The sequence below is a fragment of the Nothobranchius furzeri genome, chromosome 3 (genome assembly GCF_043380555.1).
Source record: "Nothobranchius furzeri strain GRZ-AD chromosome 3, NfurGRZ-RIMD1, whole genome shotgun sequence".
In the NCBI taxonomy this organism is placed as follows: Eukaryota; Metazoa; Chordata; class Actinopteri; order Cyprinodontiformes; family Nothobranchiidae; genus Nothobranchius; species Nothobranchius furzeri.
In genome coordinates, this window is record NC_091743.1 from 48,665,285 (window position 1) to 48,684,417 (window position 19,133).

Below are 19,133 nucleotides of genomic sequence, written 5' to 3' on the forward strand. Positions count from 1 at the left end.
ATGAGACAGGTGTTCAAACTTTTGGCCTGACTGTACATTTAAACATTTGGCTGTAATCACAGTGCTACAAGCCAAATGTAGCACAAAAACAGCTCATAAACATGGTGGTGAAGGGTGATGGTTTGGGCTTGTCTAGCAGCCTTGGAACATTGAGCTTGTTTGTCCTTGTAAACTCAAATGGGAGGCCATCTGTCTGATAGCACATACTTCACTGTAGCAACTAATACATATGAATTATGACTAGTAAGATGTGATATTCCATACAAATATGAAATATCAATCTGATTGATCTTTGAATGTTTAATCAGAAGATTCTAGGGTTCTTTGCTTATTCAGGGACCATAAACACATCATGAACTCTAACTCAGAGACTGGGCTATAGAGCCCCTCTGTGTGGTAACGTATTGAGATTTTTTGTGCATTAAGATTCAGTGAATCAGGAACAAATGATTTTCAAAAGCTCTAAAGTCAGTTTAGTGTTGTTTTAAATCAGCTTCACCCTTTATTATTTTCTAAGAACAAATGTAAAACAAACTTCTGGTGGATTCATAAGCCTTTAATCACAATCCTTGTTGAAAACGCGTTTACCAGTGAAATACATTTAGTGAAAATGTTTCACGAGTTCCGTAACTTCAAGCAAACTGAATCCAAGCGCTTAACATTAATTCAATAACTTTGTTCTTAAGGATCATATTATTGGCAATATCAGAAAACTGCTATGGGTTGAAGAGATTTCTGCTCCACACAGTCTTTGTATTTTTAAGCTACTTCGCAAAAAAATGTCACAATTCATGTTTGTTTGTCTGGTTTTGTAGCCTGGCCTGCCAGAGTCGTCCTCTGTTTAGTTCTGCACAGAGAAAGGGTCTGGGAACTCTCCTATTCAAATAACCCCACCCCCTGAGACTTCTAACTGAGCCAATCAGCGCTGAGCAGCGTACGTCACACACCATAACGCTCGAACATGGCGACTGAAGCGGAGGTCGCTGCGGCTCTTTCCTTTGTTCTAAATGACTTGGACACGTCGTTAAAACAACAAGTAGAGCGCTAAAAGCTTTCCCTCTGAAGAAAGATATTTGCACCGTTGCCAGACACCTTTTTTTTCCTACAGGTAAAAAACTACAGCGTCGCGCGGTACAGTCAGGATTCTTTTTTCTGATTGGTTATTTTTGAGCTGCCTAGTCCCGCCCCTCAAGTGCTTCTCTGCCTGTGAGTTACCCGTATATTAATGTCGATGGAGTTACCAGACTCTCTCTGTGCAGAATTAAACAGAGGACAAGTCTGGCAGGCCAGGCTACTGGTTTTGTGAATAGACATTCACATCTTCGCTCTATGTGAACAATGAGGTAGACACTAAATATGTTTGTGAGACTAATCATGGGTTTTGTGTGTAATTTTAAGGGTTTCTATTAGAGTTTTATGTTATGATTAAAGCCATACTAGGCAACTTTTTCATACTTTTGAATCATTTCTTGAGCCATTTTGTGCTAAAATGAGCCTTTACAGGATTAAAGAAAGGCCACCCAGCTTCTATCGCCCCATGTGGCCAGAATATCGCACTTGCAATTTCAGACTGGCTGGACGTTCTGTTGGGAACCTGGTTGCAGCACGTTTCCTGCATGTTTTTAATCATGAACACAGCTGATTTGTTTAATTTAGTGATGAATCACCCCTGTAGACACTAATGAAGTCTGGGGAGACATTTCAGCTGTTAGATTCCAGTGTTAAAAAGATGAACACACAGCGAGGAGATAGGTTTCATTTTTGGTCTGACCACAGATAATTCATAACGGACACTAGGGGGTGCTGAAATCAAGCCAAACCTGCCAAGACCATGGGGAATGGGGGGTGCTGCTGTTTGGATCGCTGGCTATAATGCACATAACACACAAGCTTACAATGTCAAGAAGGACAACACCTATCCCTTCTCCTCCAGCTCGGCTGTGTGGCCTGGGGGGTGCGCGCGCGGGGTTCAGGGGCCAAACAAAGGGGGTCTGTGGGCCGCACATGGCCCGCGGGCCACCTATTGAGGACCATTGAGGACCACTGCTTTAGACTTTTCACTAAAATGTGAATCCGCTCTTTTTATAGGGTTAATTTTAGTTTTTGGCCATCCTTCTGTCCTTGCCCTTCTTTTTCTCCTCTTGCTGCTCCTTGTATTTCCACTTAGGCGGTTCAAGTCGACCCTTGTCTTTGTTCCTTTTCTTCTTGTCTTTCTTTGGTGCAGGGTCTGAAGGACTGTCCACACTGATGTGTGGAATGCACCCGGATGGGAACACACTGTTGCGCCTCGCCACACTGCGGGGAATGAAAGTTGTGGCCATTTTGTTAGAGGCCAAAGACAGGATGCTACCTCTCCGCTGAGTGTCAGGAGGGCACATTGCAGCGACTGCCTCTGCAGAGTGGACAGAAGGGACGATTGATGCTGATCCGTTGCTGTGGCATACTGAGCTTTCCTCCAGCTCCTTCTGTGGGTGTTTTTTCATCAGCTCCTGCACAGCCAGCCGTCTCTTCCCCATTTCTGGCGGACTCGTGGGGCAGAGAGGGCGACATCCAGTGGAGATGAGAGGGCTGTGGATGCCGGTGGTCATGCGCACCATGTGGTCCATGACCCCATTGTCCTGGGGATCTTGCGGAAAGCTGAATCCAAACGTGTTTTTAATCCGTAGAGTGATTTTTTCTGCAGGGCTTTTCTGAGCCATAGCTTTGTCCACCTTCTCCTTGAGCTCTGGCCACTCAGGGATGTAACTCTCACAGAACTGCTCGGCCTTCGGACGCATGGTGAGGCGGCGGAGACGACGAAAGGTCTCAAAGCGACCCGTTTTGAGGGCCCAGTCCTCAGCACACTTTCCACAAGAGGAGTCCACTGCATTTGTGTCAGCCCCTGGAATGGGATGATTGATGATGGAGACAGGAGAGGGGAGTTAAATTTTTATCTGAATTATACACTCATTTTCTGCTTTTAGAGCAATCTCAATGACTTTTCATGGCAAACAGGTTTAAGAGCAAGAAATGGATCATTAATAAGATTAATTATGTCTGTTCTAATTGGAAATGACCTAAATGGCCTAGTTCTCACAAAACCAGGCACTAGTCACTAGTTTTAACACAAACTCACAAAAAGGATTCTTAATATTTATTTCTATTCATCTGCATTAATTAATGACATGTCAGCCTTTTAACCCTCATCTCCTGTTTCTACATCTTATCTCAAACAACATTTGAATTCATTGGCCTCTAGGTTCCATTTCAGACATATCAATGTATCTTTAACTTATGGGTAATTGAAACAGTTTTTCCACAGAACCTTTAATTTATCATCCTCGTTAGCAGGCTGGTGTCATAATCAGAGTATCAAAGGAAAAACCTCACAGGAAGATTAGAAAACTAGATTAGAAATAATCAAGCGCCCCATCTAGAAGCAGCCGGGAGGACTAGTGAGTCAGAGATTAGTGGAATTGAGATTTGACGATGCCCTCAGGGTGATCCCTTAAACCGGTCTGGCGTCACTAGCTCATTAACTCGCCTGCAGGGATATAAGATGGGGTCAGCTGAGGTCATAAATGATCATGTAGGGGCAGCTCCTGGATCTTTGGGACTTAGAGCTCCCTCCATCTTTGGGGCAGATCTGTGGTCCCTCACACTCTATTGGACGCTCCTATAGAGAAACCTTACATATACCAGCACGTGTACACACACAGGTGCTCACATGGTGCTCTCATAAGTATGGACTTGGGCATTTTTAACACATGTCTTAAGACTGTGGTTGGCACTAAATGCACTGTGATTTATTATCGTGTGATTGTTCAGTAAAACAATGTTGATTTTATATTTCCTCATCAGGTTGACGCAGTGACGGCTTGTTCTTGTTGTATTGTGTGTCCCCTTTTTTTTCTTTTTTGTTTTTTTTTCTTTCTGCAGGTCTAGAAGCAGACTCTTGTTCATCATTGATTGTTTATTTTTGACAGGACACCAGGAAAATAAATAAATAAATAAATAAATGATCATGTAGCGTTAACAGCAAGAGACTAGGCTGGAATGCCATGTGTAAAAATCTAAACCTAATCAACACACACAGGTGAGTAGCTGCTTTACTCGTAGCTTTCACAAGGACTGTTATTTTGAAGGAGAACCAGACGATCACCCCTTTGGAAGACTGGCAGCTGTCTTGAGACCTGAGATCTTGTGGGCAGCAACAGCTACTTGTCTAAGGTCATTAACGAAGACCTGTATGCTAAAAGATAGAATTAAAAGGGTTAACTTTGCCACATTCTTACATACCAGCCATAACAAGAGCTGCCACCACGTCATCGCGGCCTGTCATGGTGGCCTTGATGAGAGCCGTGAACCCTCGACAATCTTTGAGTTCTGTGTCTACACCTGGGTAGTAGTTCAGGATGTACATCACTGTGTTGATATGACCTGCAGAGTTCAGGTATCAGGTGATCAGTGTCATAAACTACTTTCCTTTCAGTGGGGTTGTTTGACTAGATGACTCACCTGCCTGGGAAGCCATAATCAGTGCTGTGTTGCCTTCGTTGTCCTGGTGATTTATGTCTATAAAGGGACAGTTGTGTAGCGCATGAACAATATCCACAAAACCATTACAGCAGGCCACCATCAAGCCGTTCTGTTGGTAAAAATCAGTGATAAAGATCAGACTGACTCAAATGCTCTGAGTCGTTGTCTTTATAGAGAGAAGGGAAGATTTTTAAAAAAGCAGCATGAGATTAACCTGAAGGTCAGAGAGGCAGTGCAACAGATTATATACACGTACAATGTGAAAAGCAGAAGACAAATCCATAGATAACGTTCTGCTGTGTGGGCACAGAGTCCATCTCTTTGGTAGTAGACATGTGAGACGTGCATCCTCTACTTGTCATGTTCTGTGTCACTGTGGTCCCCAGCCCCCTCCTGGTTCCTTTCATGTGTCCCCTAATCTTCTGTGCCCCCCTTTTGGTCCCCAGCGTCTTCAGGTTTCCCTCTAGTCACTTCACTTAACATTAGTTTATTTATCTTTAGTTTTTGTTCTACAGTGTTTAAAGTTCAGGTTATTTTAGTAGCTTTGGTTTAGGATTCAGATATGGGCTTCTCCCCTGCTTATTTCTGCTTCTTCCCTCAGTTCATTATTTTCACCTGTGCCCAGTTCCCCACGCACCTGCTCCTCGTCTCCTATCACCCAGCCCTGTGTATATAACCCTGTCTGTGTCTCTCAGTGTTTGTCGGCCCATTGTCGTTGTCAGTGTTGTTTTGTCCGTCTCGAGTGTTCTCCTGTTCTTCTCTTCTTCATGAGTGAGCTTCTGTTTTGCCTTTTTGTCAGCATTTTTGCCCAGCCTCCATTAATAAAAGGACTTTATTTTCTTAAACCTCTTCTGCCTCGAGCCGTTCCGGTGTTCTGCCTCTTAGGTCCTAACCTCCTCCTGCGCCACACGTGACACTACTCTAGTGGTTCCCAAACTGGGGTCTGGGACCCCTTAGAGGGTCTGCACAAGATTGCAGGGGTTCCCCACAAAATTGTCTGTGCTGAAGTTCTGAGGTTACTTGATTTGTAAAAATTATCCCAATAACAGCCTGCAGTATAATCATAAATATAAAAGTTATAACTCTGTGTGCAACACATTCTCACACCCTAAGAGTCAAAAAGAGACACAGTGTGACCAAGTGTTTGTTTCCGACGTGTAGGGAGCCCCTGCGCGTCAGGAGGCGACGCGCTGTGCCAAAGCGTCGCCATCCGACGTCCGCGGTAGAACGGAGATTTGACTGAATTGTGACCTTAAGTCTCATGGTATTTAACTTTCCCCTCTCCCCCATCCTAATCTTAACCAGCTTGCGCATGCTTTGTTTCACGTTTCATCATTCCTCTCAAACACGCTTAACATAAAATTTAGACTGACATACTGAGTTAAGGTTAGGATGGGGGTGTGGGGAAGGTTAAATCGCTAAAAGGTTAGTGAAATGTTTGTGAAATCTCCGTCTTACCATGTGCGTCGAATGGCGACGCTCTGGCACAACACGTCGCCTCCTGACACGCAGGGGCTCCCTACATGTCGGAAACAAGCGTGTGTCCCTGTGGTCCCCGCATTGAATGACCAGTTTGCACTGGTCAGTCAATGCGATCGATAAGATTTTATCAACAATGAAAACAGAGCAGGGGGCTCCCACATGTCCACAGGGGACGCACCCCGCCTTGGTGGACTTCAGCCTAGCGAGGTCATCAGCTGGAGGAGTCAATGTGCTCTTCGCTTCTCCCAAGATCTCCCTCCCACCTGTGACTGTACAGTAGATGAGCGCTGGATTCCCCCCCCCCCCCCCCCCCCGCCACACACACACACACACCTTCCTATTGGAGTCTCATGTTATGTTGTGTTGTCTGAAGTCTGTTGCATATCTGTCTGAGGTGTTTTTTTTTTTGCATAGCAAAGCTGCCCTCTTGGGAGAGGGTAACTCTGAAGTGCCTTTTTTCCCTCCACCTGAACCAGTCCTCATGTTACCTCTTATCTCTATTAAGGTAGCGCGACTCAGGTTGCGAATGATCACAGTCACCAATTCTTGTCATGTGTCTTGCCCATGTTTGTCTGATCCCTGAATTGTGTGTACTGAAACTCTAATTTCCCTCTGGGATTAATAAAGTATTGATTGATTGATTGGTCACACCGCATAATTTTTCGACGCTTAGGGTGTCAGAATGTGTTGCTGTGTGAAGTTTGTAAATGATCACGTTTAATGTGTGTATGCGTGTAGGAGCGGGGTCTTGGCTTGTCTTGGACACACTAACAAGGGAGTCTTTAAGGAAAAAAGTTTGGGAACCACTAGTCTACTCCACGCTTTGTCCTTTAAGCAAACTGGAGTGGATCCGATTTTCTTTGACAACATGCTTGAGAATTAATTATGCAGCACTCTTGCCATGCGTTTGCACAAGACATCTTGGAGCCACTGGCCTGTAGTGCGTTGGATCCTTGGCATGAGACCGCTTAGAAATCGAAATTATGGCGGATTCCTTCCACTGAGTAAGGACACAGCTGGACTAATGAAGGAGCAGGAGCAGTCTGGTCAAAAGCACATAGCTGAGTGGAGTGCCTCGAAGCCTGTCAGGGTCAGAGGTCACTGAGCGCAGGATAGCAGTCACTATGTTTATCAAAATTGAGGGCTATAACGAGAGGGTCAGGAGTCCAGGTGGGTGGAAGTTATTTAAGAAGTTGTTGATGAAGAAATTTTTTAACCGAGCAGTCAACTTTCGTAGGTTTTGGGGCTCCGCCTATCACGCTTCCCTTCCATTTCCTGATTTTAATTTCTGACCTGTCCCATCCCTGCAAAATAGAATAAATGACTAAACAAAGGAAACCCTCACCCAGCCGTTGACGTCATACTCCATCGCCTCGTCCTTCGTGACCCCTCTCTCCAGGACTTTTCGTAGAGCTATGTGGTCATTCCGAGCACATGCGTGATAGAGAGTTGACGCTTCACCAGCATTTGTTGGCTCTTGAGTGTAGACAGGCAGCAAGGAGTCATCAGAGAGGATGCTGTCGCAGTCAGGCTCTCTTCCTGATGAAGCATCATCATCATCAGGGCCTGAGCCCAGGTAGGGGTCCTCATCTGCAGTGGCCATCCTCCAACAGAAATGGGACTCAGTCTGGATGAATTACATCTACAGGATCAACACAATTAGGAACACTTCAAACAAAAACATCAAAATAGATGCGGGATTCAACACTCAGCTGGTGCCTATCTCCAGCAGTCAATGGGGTACACCCTGGACAGAGTGCCAGCCCATCGCAGGGCAACACAGAGACACACAGGACAAACAATCATGCACACACACACACACGCGCAACTAAGGACAATTTGGACAGACCAATCAACCTAACAGTCATGTTTTTGGACTGTGGGAGGAAGCCGGAGCATCCGGAGAGAACCCACACACACACAGGGAGAACATGCAAACTCCATGCAGAAAGATCCCAGGCTGGGAAGCGAACCCAGGACCTTCTTGTTGCAAGGCAACAGCTCTAACTGCGCCACTGCTCAGCCCCTGAATCTTTAACCTTTTGGGTCAAATAGTGAAAAAATTATTCTGGTATGTTTCTGATCAAAGGGCGTCATATGAATTCCCATTATGGACAGAGAACATTGGTGGTTTCTGAGAGAAGCATGAGAGGCCATGAGATAAAACAAGGCAGAAGGTCTGATGTTTGCAGCACTTCCAGGGCAGTAGGTGTCCTAATCTCCACACCGTCATACATGTGACCACAACACGCTGCACATGCAAGAGGAGGAAGAGGAAGAGGGAAAAGTTGGAAGTTGTTTTGCAACAATCAAGATCTCAGATAGGCAAAAACATCACCTTTTTTATTTGGGTGATAAAAAGTGTTTTGGAAGTTTTAACGATGTAGAAATGATAAATACAAGGATGCAGTTATCATTATCAGTAGTTTTGAATCTCTAAAGAGAATTGGAGTTCCATTTAGACATTTGTTCACATCTATATCATCTTTTGAACCTTTTAGTTCTGTCTCTTTATGGACCTTCTGAGGTTTAACTGCAGCATCTACCATCCTCCCATCTAGGCAACCCAAACACGCAGATACAGTGGGATGTGAAAGTTTGGGCAGCGTTGTTAATCTTCCTGTATGAATCCTTGGTTGTTATGATAAAAAATGTCAGTTATATATATATATATATATATATATATATATATATATATATATATATATATATATATATCATAGGAGACAAAGTTAATAGGATGAACCAGCCTAATTTTGTTTAAACAATTATTGCACACTTTCTGTAAATCCTATAAACCTCGTTTCACTTCTCAAATATTACTGTTTTATTTTTAAATATTACTATATGATTTATTTAACTGAATGTTTTTATCGTAACAACCAACGATTTATACAGGAAGATTAACAACGCTGCCCAAATTTTCGCACCCCACTATTTAGATGGGTTTGACCAGCTAGCTAGAAGTTATTTCCAAGTCTTACCTCTATTATTGTACCAAAATGACTCGATTTCCTCTTTTATGGCTCCAGAGCAGCTGTCACACTTGAGTTTTCCATGTCCATCCCACAACGGAGAGGAGGAGTCCTCTCAGAGTCACGGTTTGTTGCTCTTCTCAGCTCATCCTGCTTACGACAGCTTTAGAAAGAGGATTACTTCCTGCTCTGTCCGATCTCTGGCTCCATCTAATACCAAAGTTCCCTCAAGTCACAGCTCACTGCTTGTTTATTTATTTGGATTTATCATTTTGGACGAGACAATTCTCAGTGTTAAAAAGGTGTCGAGGACATCAGACTCAAAGCTGCTGAAGAATAAACGATGAGAAAATTACTATGTCTGTCCAAACGAATGGGTTTTACTAAGAAGACGTTTATGTGCAGTCAAATGTAAACACTGTTAGTGATTTGTGGATAGTCGTCCAAAGGATGATGAAAGGAGCAGCAGGTGAGTTTCTCAGGTTCACCACTGGATGGAGATCTCTCAAAGTGCTCAGCCTCAGATGTTTCTTTAATGTGATCGCAAGAAAACAAAGTTTGTCTCATGAATGTCAAAGAAAAGAAAAACATCCAAGGTTGATGCGTATCTGAAAGGAATTCAATTTTCCACCAAAAAGAGTTTAAAAAAATCTGAAATAAGACCCTTAGATAATTTAAACACGTGTCTACTCCAGATTGTTTTTTCTTCTCCGGACTGATCGAACGTCTGAGGGCATGGCTGAAACTGCTGTACGGGCCGACCCTTTCTACCTCTACCAGAGCGTGAGGAGAGCTCCTGCAGAAACAGATCTGCTGTCTTCATCAAAACAGAGGAGACAAAGAAATGCTGGAATACAAATGTAGCCTTTGATGCTTTTTTCAAGCTGCAGGTTGGACTATGCAGAGATTTCTCTGAAGCTTCTTTAACTTGTTTGACTTTGATTTAAACAACATCAAGATAAAGTAAAATGATGCAACAGTAGATTTACTAACTCAAGAGAAAAGAGCAGAGAAATCAAGATGAAAACTTAAGTAAAAGTTCAGGAGACGACTCCAGGACTTCTAGGAGGCAGCGTTGACACCGTGAGTGCATTTGGTTCCTAACAACGTTTACGACTCCAACAGCTGGAAAACTATTTAAAAATAGCAATTTAGGATTGAACTGATTTGTAATTGAAAGCCTGAGATCCTCTCAGCACTTATTCACATTTTGTTTTGAAAAATATATTAAAATCAGTTTAAATGTAGATACATATTTTTTAAATCTTTGTAATATAATAAAACTGACAAAATGTCTGCATTTCTCCACTTTACCTTGTAGATTATTGAACTTAGTGTAATTTAACTTTGATGTAATAAAACATTTCTTTTGACGTTTTCATTTTCCTCTGAAGTGGTCACTAGTAGTGTTATTTGTGCACACTTCATCCAGAGCAGAAGATTACATTCTGTAATTTAGTTGGAATATAAAAAGGTGTCTGTGTTTTTCTGTCTTTTGTAAACCTGGCTGCAAAGTCAAGTCTTGGGTTTGAGGATTTGATGTTGTGCAGTCTCCTGCTCAGTTTATTGCCCCAAGAAAAATTCCTCAGATGAGATAAAACAAAAGGGAAGAAAGGTGAAGAGAACAGGTTTCTATCTTGGGTCTAAACCTGCCCATTAATCTGTTGCATTTCATACATACCATGTAGTCCCATATTCTTTACTTCTGATGTATTTTTTTTTTTGCTTTTAAACACACTTTTAATGGCCTCTTTCTCTCCTGTTCACTCATTCATTGGTCTTGTGTAAAGTTTTCCGACAGCAGCAGAGCCGGAGCTCCATCTGTGGGAAACAGTCAGGATATCAGGACAGAGCCGGAGTCCAGTGTGGCTGCAGGAAGTAAAGGTACAACAGTGAGTGTGTTTACTGACCTGGTGTCTGCAGTAAATTTAGAGCGACCGCTTTGTTTGCTTCCGTCGGTACCTATTATGTCACCCAGAGGTGTCATGCTGCAGATTGGTGCTTGCATGTAGAAAGTGATCCAGCACACTAAACAATGAACACGTCTGATTAGTCGCTGCTCAGTCAGACACGTGCAGCTCCACATACAGCCACGTACAATAATCCTACACTGTGAAGAGGTCAGGGCTAGTTCACGGAGAAGGATCATGATGATTTTAAAAGATTAAGAGAGCATTTTGATATTTTTATCACTGCAGTCTGTCTCTAGGGTTGGAAATGCAGTTTTTGTTGCATGCACAAAATTGCCAAAAACAAAATTGTACGCACAGTTTTATTTTTATCTCGATACATTTTTGAACCAGCAGGAGTTTGTTCCCAGATTTTGTATGTTTCCTCCTTGGCTGCAGTAAGTTTGAACAGCTGTGCTCAGATGATCAAGAATGCTGTCTTTCAGATTAAAGTTTAGTCAGCTGTGTTAAATGTTTAGATGAACGAGAAAATTTTTTAATAAAAATGCAAGTTTAGCCACAGCTGCTCTCATTGAGTTTTACAAATAAAAAACCAGAAACCAATTAGTAAATGTTTTTTATTTATTTATTTTCAAAATCCTTTTTTCTTTGCTGAAAGTGCATACATCTGCAGCTGGTCGTATGCTGGTGAGCTGCATGTGTGCTCCAGCTATTAGCTGAATGGTTGAAGAGGAAATGAGCAGATGGTGTGCACACATTTGAACTAAAAGTCTACATGTGGGTGACAGAATGGAGCTGTGAGCCAGATGCTGACGTCATGCTGCTTTCATCTGGTTCCCCCTCACTTGTGATGCTTGCTATTAAGCTAATATTGTAAGTTCCTGTTTTATTTCCACCTCCGACGGATCGCTAAGATCAAGCCAACGCTGTCGAGGGCTCATTTAGAAACAGTTTTACATGCATTTGTATTGTCACGCCTTGACTATTGTAATGCTGGTGTGAGCTCAGATGTACTTGCCTGCCTTCAACTTGTCCAGAAATCAGTGGCGAGCTTCTTGTCTGGTACTAGGAGAAGGGAGCGTATCAGTCCTGTATTGGCCGGACCTCACTGGCTCCCAGTTGAGTATCGGGTTAAGTTTAAAACCCTGCTGTAGGGCACTGCCCCAACTATTTCTCCTCACTGCTCCATAGACACACCCCCTCAGGGGCCTTGCGTTTCCGTTGTCGTCATCGTCTTCCTCCGCTTATCCGGGTCCGGGTCGCGGGGGCAGCATCCCAACTAGGGAGCTCCAGACCATCCTCTCCCTGGCCACTTCCACCAGCTCCTCCGGCAGGACCCCAAGGCGTTCCCGGACCAGATTGGAGACGTAACCTCTCCAACGTGTCCTGGGTCGACCCGGGGGCCTCCTGCCGGCAGGACATGCCCGAAACACCTCCCCAGGGAGGCATCCTGACCAGATGCCCAAACCACCTCAACTGATTGCTTTCGATCCGGAGGAGCAGCGGTTCTACTCCGAGTCCCTCCCGAATGTCCGAGCTCCTCACCCTATCTCTAAGACTGAGCCCGGCCACCCTACGGAGGAAACTCATTTCAGCCGCTTGTATTTGCGATCTCGTTCTTTCGGTCATTACCCAAAGCTCATGACCATAGTGTCATGGCTCGAGGTACGTGTCTAACCCAAGACATGCAGAATCAGCACACGTAGTCCAAAGCAGTAAAGTAAAATGTCTTTATTATAAAAACGGGAACTGAAACCGCACAGGGAAGTCCTGTGGGATGAGCAATAAGGCTCGAGTCTCTGAGGTGCTCAGGTTAATCAGTAGAGGAGGGGAAGCCGGGGAGGACGCTGGGCAGAGGATGAGAGATCCAGGAGGGGTGAGGTAGCAGAGGGAAAGCCAAACAGGAACGGCGGAGGAGGATGGGACGTGATGAGTATGTTCCAGAAAACGAAGACAGCGAGGGTGAGTAGATGATGAGATGATCCTGAGCGAGACAAAAACAGGCGTAAGGGATAATCCAATTCCAAATCCAAAATACAATCCAAGGTAATAAATCCACTAGTCGAAGGCGAGTCAAAACACAAATTAACAAGATCAAAGTTCAGAGTCGAGTGGCTGGTGCTACCTAAACTGGTGCAATCATCCGGCAAAGTGATGTGTCTCCATCCTCCTTTTGAACCCGCGTCCCTGATTGGGAAATCTCCTGCAGCTGCCGCTCTCCCTGCTCCTCACCTGTGGAGAATTAGCTCAGAGTCTGGTGAGAGGAGAAGGTGTGACTCACCTCTGCCCAGGAACATGACAGTGCCGCCCCCCCCCCCCCCCCCCCCTCAACGAACGCCCCCCGGCGTCCTAGCACCGGATCTGGAGGCCTCGAAGTCCGAGATGAGAGAGGGGTCCTCGATGTTGGACCAGGGAATCCAGGAGCGTTCCTCCGGGCCGTACCCCTCCCAGTCCACCAAATATTGAAGACCCCGACCACGGGGGCGAGAGTCGAGGATGCGCCGCACCTTGTATACCAGCCCCCCTTTGTAGAGCTGAGCAGGAGGAGGCGGAGCCGGAACCGGGCACAGAGGGCTGGAAACGACGGGTTTGATCAGGGAGACATGGAACACAGGATGGATCCGAAGAGACGACGGGAGTTCCAACCGCACGGTCGTCGGACTAGGGACCGCCGCGACCTTGAAGGGACCAAGGAACCTAGGAGAGAACTTCCTGGTGGTCGCCTTCAGCGGGACATCCTTGGACGACAACCAGACCATTTGACCGGGAGAGTAGGTGGGAGCAGGACGACGGTGTCGGTCAGCCAGTCGCTGATTCCCTTCCGCGGTCCGCTGAAGAGCCAACCTCGTGGTGATCCAAGTGCGGCGGGCCCGACGAAGGAACTGAGGAGTGGTGATGGTGGCATCTGTATGAAGGGGGAACAGAGAGGGCTGATATCCGAGGGAGGACTCGAAGGGAGACTGACCTGTGGCGGAGGAGACATGGCTATTATGGGCATATTCGACCCAAGCCAAATGCTCACTCCAGGTGGATGGGTTGGTGGCGCAGACGCAGCGAAGCATGGCACCCAACTCTTGGTTCATCCGCTCGCATTGTCCGTTGGTCTGCGGATGAAACCCCGAGGTCAGAGCCACCTGGGCTCCCAAGGCGGTGGCAAACTCCCTCCAGACACGAGACACGAACTGGGGGCCTCGGTCAGAGAGGATCTCTGTTGGGATCCCATGCAGACGAAAGACATGTTTAATTAAAAGCTGGGCCGTGACGGCAGATGTAGGGAGAGCCTTTAACTGCACCAGATGACAGGCTTTGGAGAACCTGTCCACAACAGTTAAAATGACACTAAAACCATGCGAAGGTGGCAACCCACAAACAAAGTCCAAGGCAATATGGGACCAAGGACGGGACGGCACTGGTAGGGAACAGAGTAGGCCTGCTGGAGACTGATTGGTACCTTTTTGTTGGGCACAGACGTGGCAGGCCGACACATACTCCTTCAAGTCTCTGTAGAGGGAGGGCCACCAGAAAGATCGCCTGATCAGAGCCACAGTACGTCCTACTCCAGGGTGGATTGAGAACCTCCCGGTGTGAGCCCAGTGAATAACCTTTTCTCGTAGTGCCTGGGGAACAAACAGTCTGTTGGAGGGTCCGTTACCTGGGCCAGGATCCACCTTAAGGCCCTCCAGGACCTGGTCTCTTATGGGCCATGTTACTCCAGCAACGATGCAGGAGGCAGGCAAGATGGTGCTAGGAGCCGTCTCATCTTCAGAGGAGTGCTGGCGAGACAGAGCGTCAGGCTTTGTGTTCTTTGATCCTGGTCTATAGGACAAAACAAAGTTAAAGCGGGAGAAGAACAAAGACCACCTATACTGTCGAGGGTTCAGTCTCTTTGCCTCCTTGAGATAGATCAGGTTTTTATGATCAGTCCAAATGATAAATGGTAGTTCAGCCCCCTCCAGCCAATGTCTCCACTCCTCCAAAGCCAGTTTTACTGCCAGTAACTCCCTGTCCCCCACGTCATACCTGCTCTCGGTGGGTGTCAAGCGCCGTGAGAAGAAGGCACACGGATGAAGTTTGTGGTCTTCTGGGGATACCTGAGAGAGGACTGCGCCAACCCCGGTGTCAGAGGCGTCCACCTCCACAGTGAACTGCTGCTTGGGGTCTGGTCTGGAGAGGACTGGGGCCTCGGTGAACCTCCTCTTCAGAGTCCTAAATGCAGCTTCGGCTTCTGGAGACCAGGAAAAGGGCTTAACAACAGAGGTTAGAGCTGTCAGAGGGGCTGCGGTCTGGCTGTAATTGCGGATAAACCGTCTGTAAAAGTTTGCAAAGCCAAGAAACCGCTGCAGTTGTTTCCTGGTGGCAGGGGTAGGCCACTCAGTCACTGCTTGGACCTTGTCTGGGTCCGCCCTCAGCCGTCCACTTTCTAAAACAAAACCAAGAAACTTAACTACTGAAACATGAAATTCACATTTCTCGGCTTTTACAAATAGTCTGTTCTCCAACAGCCGTTGGAGTACCATCCGAACATGTTTCTGGTGTTGATCAATGGACCTAGAAAAAATCAAAATATCATCAAGATATACAGATACAAAGTCATTAATGTAGTCCCCCAACACCGAGTTCACGAGTCTCTGAAACACCGCTGGAGCATTAGTGAGGCCAAAGGGCATCACCAAATATTCAAAGTGCCCCAGGGGTGTCTTAAAAGCTGTCTTCCATTCGTCACCTTGGCGGACTCTGACCAGGTGATATGCATTGCGGAGATCCAACCGCGTAAAAACAGTGGCATCTTGCACAGGTTCAAAGGTTGATGAGAGTAGAGGGAGCGGGTACTTGTCCTTCACCGTTATTTGATTTAAACCCCTGTAATCAATACAAGGGCGAAGCGACCCGTCCTTCTTGGCCACGAAGAAAAACCCAGCTCCCAGAGGCGAGGTGGATGGCCTGATTATGCCATTGGCCAGGGCCTCTGTAATGTATTTCCTCATACTGTCCTGTTCAGGTTTGGACAGACTGTAGAGGAGGCTGGTTGGGAGCGGAGCTCCTGGCAACAGGTCTATTCCAATGTCAAATGGACGGTGAGGTGGCAACGTGGCTGCTTGATCTCTACTGAACACTTGCTGCAAGTCATGGTACTCACTTGGTACCTGGGTGAGATCGGGCGGCTCCACAAGAGTCTTTTCAGAGTCCTTGGATCCAGAGGAAGCAGAGGTCAGGCAGGTAAGATGACACTCCGGACTCCAGGTCTCCACACGGCTTGATCTCCAGTCCAAACACGGGTTGTGTACCCTAAGCCAGGAATGGCCTAGAACTACTTGGTTCTGCGGGGAGGGAAACACAAATAATGAGATCATCTCCGTGTGGTTACCTGAGACCTGGAGCTGGAGTGGTTGGGTCCGGTGGGTGATTGTGGCCAGGGGCCTCCCATCCAGGGAGGACACTGTTAAAGGTTCCGGCAGTGGAACAGTAGACAGTCCCCAATCCCGCACCAGTTGAGGGTCCACCAAAGACTGTTCACATCCTGAGTCTACTAGAGCAGTCGTCCGGTGGCGACGACTGTTAACAGTCAAAGCAAGGTCAATAAGAAAACGGGAGGTCTCTTTACCTGAATGACTGCCCACCAGAACTCCCGGAACTACTGGTGGGCACGCCCTTTTGACGCCGCAGGGCAAGTGTGCACCATGTGTCCTGGTTTTCCACAGTAAAGGCACAACCCTTTACTGTAACGATGTTGGCGCTCCTCTGGAGTAAGGTGGGTACGTCCCACCTGCATGGGCTCCTCGGGTGAGTCCAGAGGAGGAGACCTATGGGATGGACGATGTGCTACAGGTGGTGACAGATCCCTGAATGGTGTCTTATGAAGCTCCCTGTGTCTCTTGTCGATAGAGATGCATAATGAGATCAGTCCGTCCAGGGTTGATGGCTCGGGGCACAGAGCCAGCTGGTTCCTTACCCGATCGTTCAGCGCTTCGATGAATGCTGCTTTAAGGGCATCGTCTCCCCATGATGTCATTGCAGCCAAGGTCCTAAACTCCAGAGACATGTCAGCCACTGACCTTCTTCCCTGCGAGAGGTGCAACAGTCTTCTTCTGATGTCAGTGGTGGTCTCTGAACTGCAAAAAGTCAGTTTAAAATCCTCCAGAAAGTCTGGGTAAGAACCAGACAGGAAATTAGGATTTCTGCTCTTAGCCTCCGCCCACCGAAGCGCCTTGCCTCTAAGTAGTCCAACAATAAACGAGATCTTCATTGAGTCAGTAGGAAAAGACCTCGGGGAGTCTTCAAACGCTAGGCGGCACTGTAGCAGAAACCCAAAGCAATCCTCGAATTCACCGGAGAAGGTCGGACATTGCCGAGGAGGAGCCGAACGGAAGTGGGTGATTTCCGGAGAGCCGAGCGCCTCCGGTCCAGGTGAAACCACACCTCCCGAGGCGTGTGCGTGTGGTTCTGTTCCGAACGCCGGAGCGGCGGCTGTCGCTGGAGCGGGGACGGAACCCGAGGCTGTAGAGGAGAGCTGCTCCTGAAGCTGCTGCAGGACGGTCTCCAAACGTTGATAACGTTGGTTGGTGATATTCAGCTGCTCCATGAGGACGGGAAGAGTCTGCTCTTGTTGGGACATCCGGGTAGCCAGATCCGCGAGTGCTGACTCCGCTGGATTAGATGTGTGGCCGGATGATTCTGTCATGGCTCGAGGTAAGTGTCTAACCCAAGACATGCAGAATCAGCACACGTAGTCCAAAGCAGTAAAGTAAAATGTCTTTATTATAAAAACGGGAACTGAAACCGCACAGGGAAGTCCTGTGGGATGAGCAATACGGCTCGAGTCTCTGAGGTGCTCAGGTTAATCAGTAGAGGAGGGGAAGCCGGGGAGGACGCTGGGCAGAGGATGAGAGATCCAGGAGGGGTGAGGTAGCAGAGGGAAAGCCAAACAGGAACGGCGGAGGAGGATGGGACGTGATGAGTATGTTCCAGAAAAAGAAGACAGCGAGGGTGAGTAGATGAAGAGATGATCCTGAGCGAGACAAAAACAGGCGTAAGGGATAATCCAATTCCAAATCCAAAATACAATCCAAGGTCATAAATCCACTAGTCGAAGGCGAGTCAAAACACGAATTAACAAGATCAAAGTTCAGAGTCGAGTGGCTGGTGCTACCTAAACTGGTGCAATCATCCGGCAAAGTGATGTATCTCCATCCTCCTTTTGAACCCGCGTCCCTGATTGGGAAATCTCCTGCAGCTGCCGCTCCCCCTGCTCCTCACCTGTGGAGAATTAGCTCAGAGTCTGGTGAGAGGAGAAGGTGTGACTCACCTCTGCCCAGGAACATGACACATAGGTGAGGATTGGGACGTAGATCGACCGGTAAATCGAGAGCCTGGCTTTCTGGCTCAGCTCCCTCTTCACCACGACAGATCAGCTCAGCGTCCGCATCACTGCAGACGCCAAACGAATCCGCCTGTCGATCTCCCGATCCCTCCTACCCTCACTCGTGAACAAGACCCCGAGATACTTAAACTCCTCCACTTGAGGTAGGACCTCTCCCCCGACCCGGAGTTGCGTTTCCTAGACAGGAAACTCTTGGAAGTGCAACGCTCTAGATGCAAATCTATGGGGGATCATGCATTCTCTGTGGTGGCTCCAAGCTTAATGAACGCGTTGCCTTTATTTTGTGAGGCAGGCTCCATCCCATTTCCTGTTGAGTCACAAGTCAGTCTTGGTTTTACTGTGATTTTAGTCTTCAATTGTTTTGCATTTGTTTTTAAGTTCACTTTTATTATTACTTAATTTACCTTTTTTATTGTCTGAGTATTTTTTTTTAATATTCTTTTACTATTTGTTTGCTTCGTTTTTTTTTATTGTGAAAGTGTACAGCATCTTGGGCTACTACAAAGGTAGTGGAAGGTGCTATCGAAATAAATGAGGATGATGATGATGATATCAGTGAAATGTAATTGTGAGGAGCTCTTACAGATATTTAGTAATAAAACGGTGAATGCTAGTTGATAACTGGTTTGTGTATGGATATTTGGACATATTTTGATTAAATCATTGCTCTGACGGAGTTAAAAACGTTGCATTTCTATGGCTTACTCAAATTATTGAAGGAATTTAGCCTCTCACCTAACTCAGTGCTACCAGACTGAGGGGAGACGAGATGACATGAGATGAAACCAGAACAGATGAGCTATGACGAGACGAAGCAGACCAGACAAGATGAGATGAGCTTTATTGTTCCCATAATTGGGAAATTATTCA

At 46.5% G+C, this 19,133-nt stretch overlaps 2 protein-coding genes across 2 annotated transcripts in view; one reads left to right on the forward strand and one right to left on the reverse strand.

Annotated features, from left to right (window-relative positions):
* Nucleotides 1-1,962: 1,962 nt before the first annotated feature.
* Nucleotides 1,963-9,121, reverse strand: ankrd33ab (ankyrin repeat domain 33Ab). Its single transcript, XM_054749402.2, has 5 exons — nucleotides 8,985-9,121; nucleotides 7,346-7,642; nucleotides 4,498-4,627; nucleotides 4,279-4,419; nucleotides 1,963-2,881 (listed from the first exon to the last, which is right to left on the reverse strand). Exons 2-5 carry the CDS (start codon nucleotides 7,601-7,603, stop codon nucleotides 2,097-2,099), a joined length of 1,314 nt encoding a protein of 437 aa, XP_054605377.2. The 5' UTR covers nucleotides 7,604-7,642; nucleotides 8,985-9,121; the 3' UTR covers nucleotides 1,963-2,096.
* An 804-nt stretch (nucleotides 9,122-9,925) lies between these two features.
* arhgef25b (Rho guanine nucleotide exchange factor (GEF) 25b) overlaps nucleotides 9,926-19,133 on the forward strand; it is a 35,676-nt gene continuing 26,468 nt past the window's right edge. The window contains exons 1-2 of the mRNA XM_015959754.3: nucleotides 9,926-10,058; nucleotides 10,766-10,859. The gene's annotated coding sequence lies outside the window, so the exon portion shown is untranslated. The remainder of the gene's footprint in view (nucleotides 10,059-10,765; nucleotides 10,860-19,133) is intronic.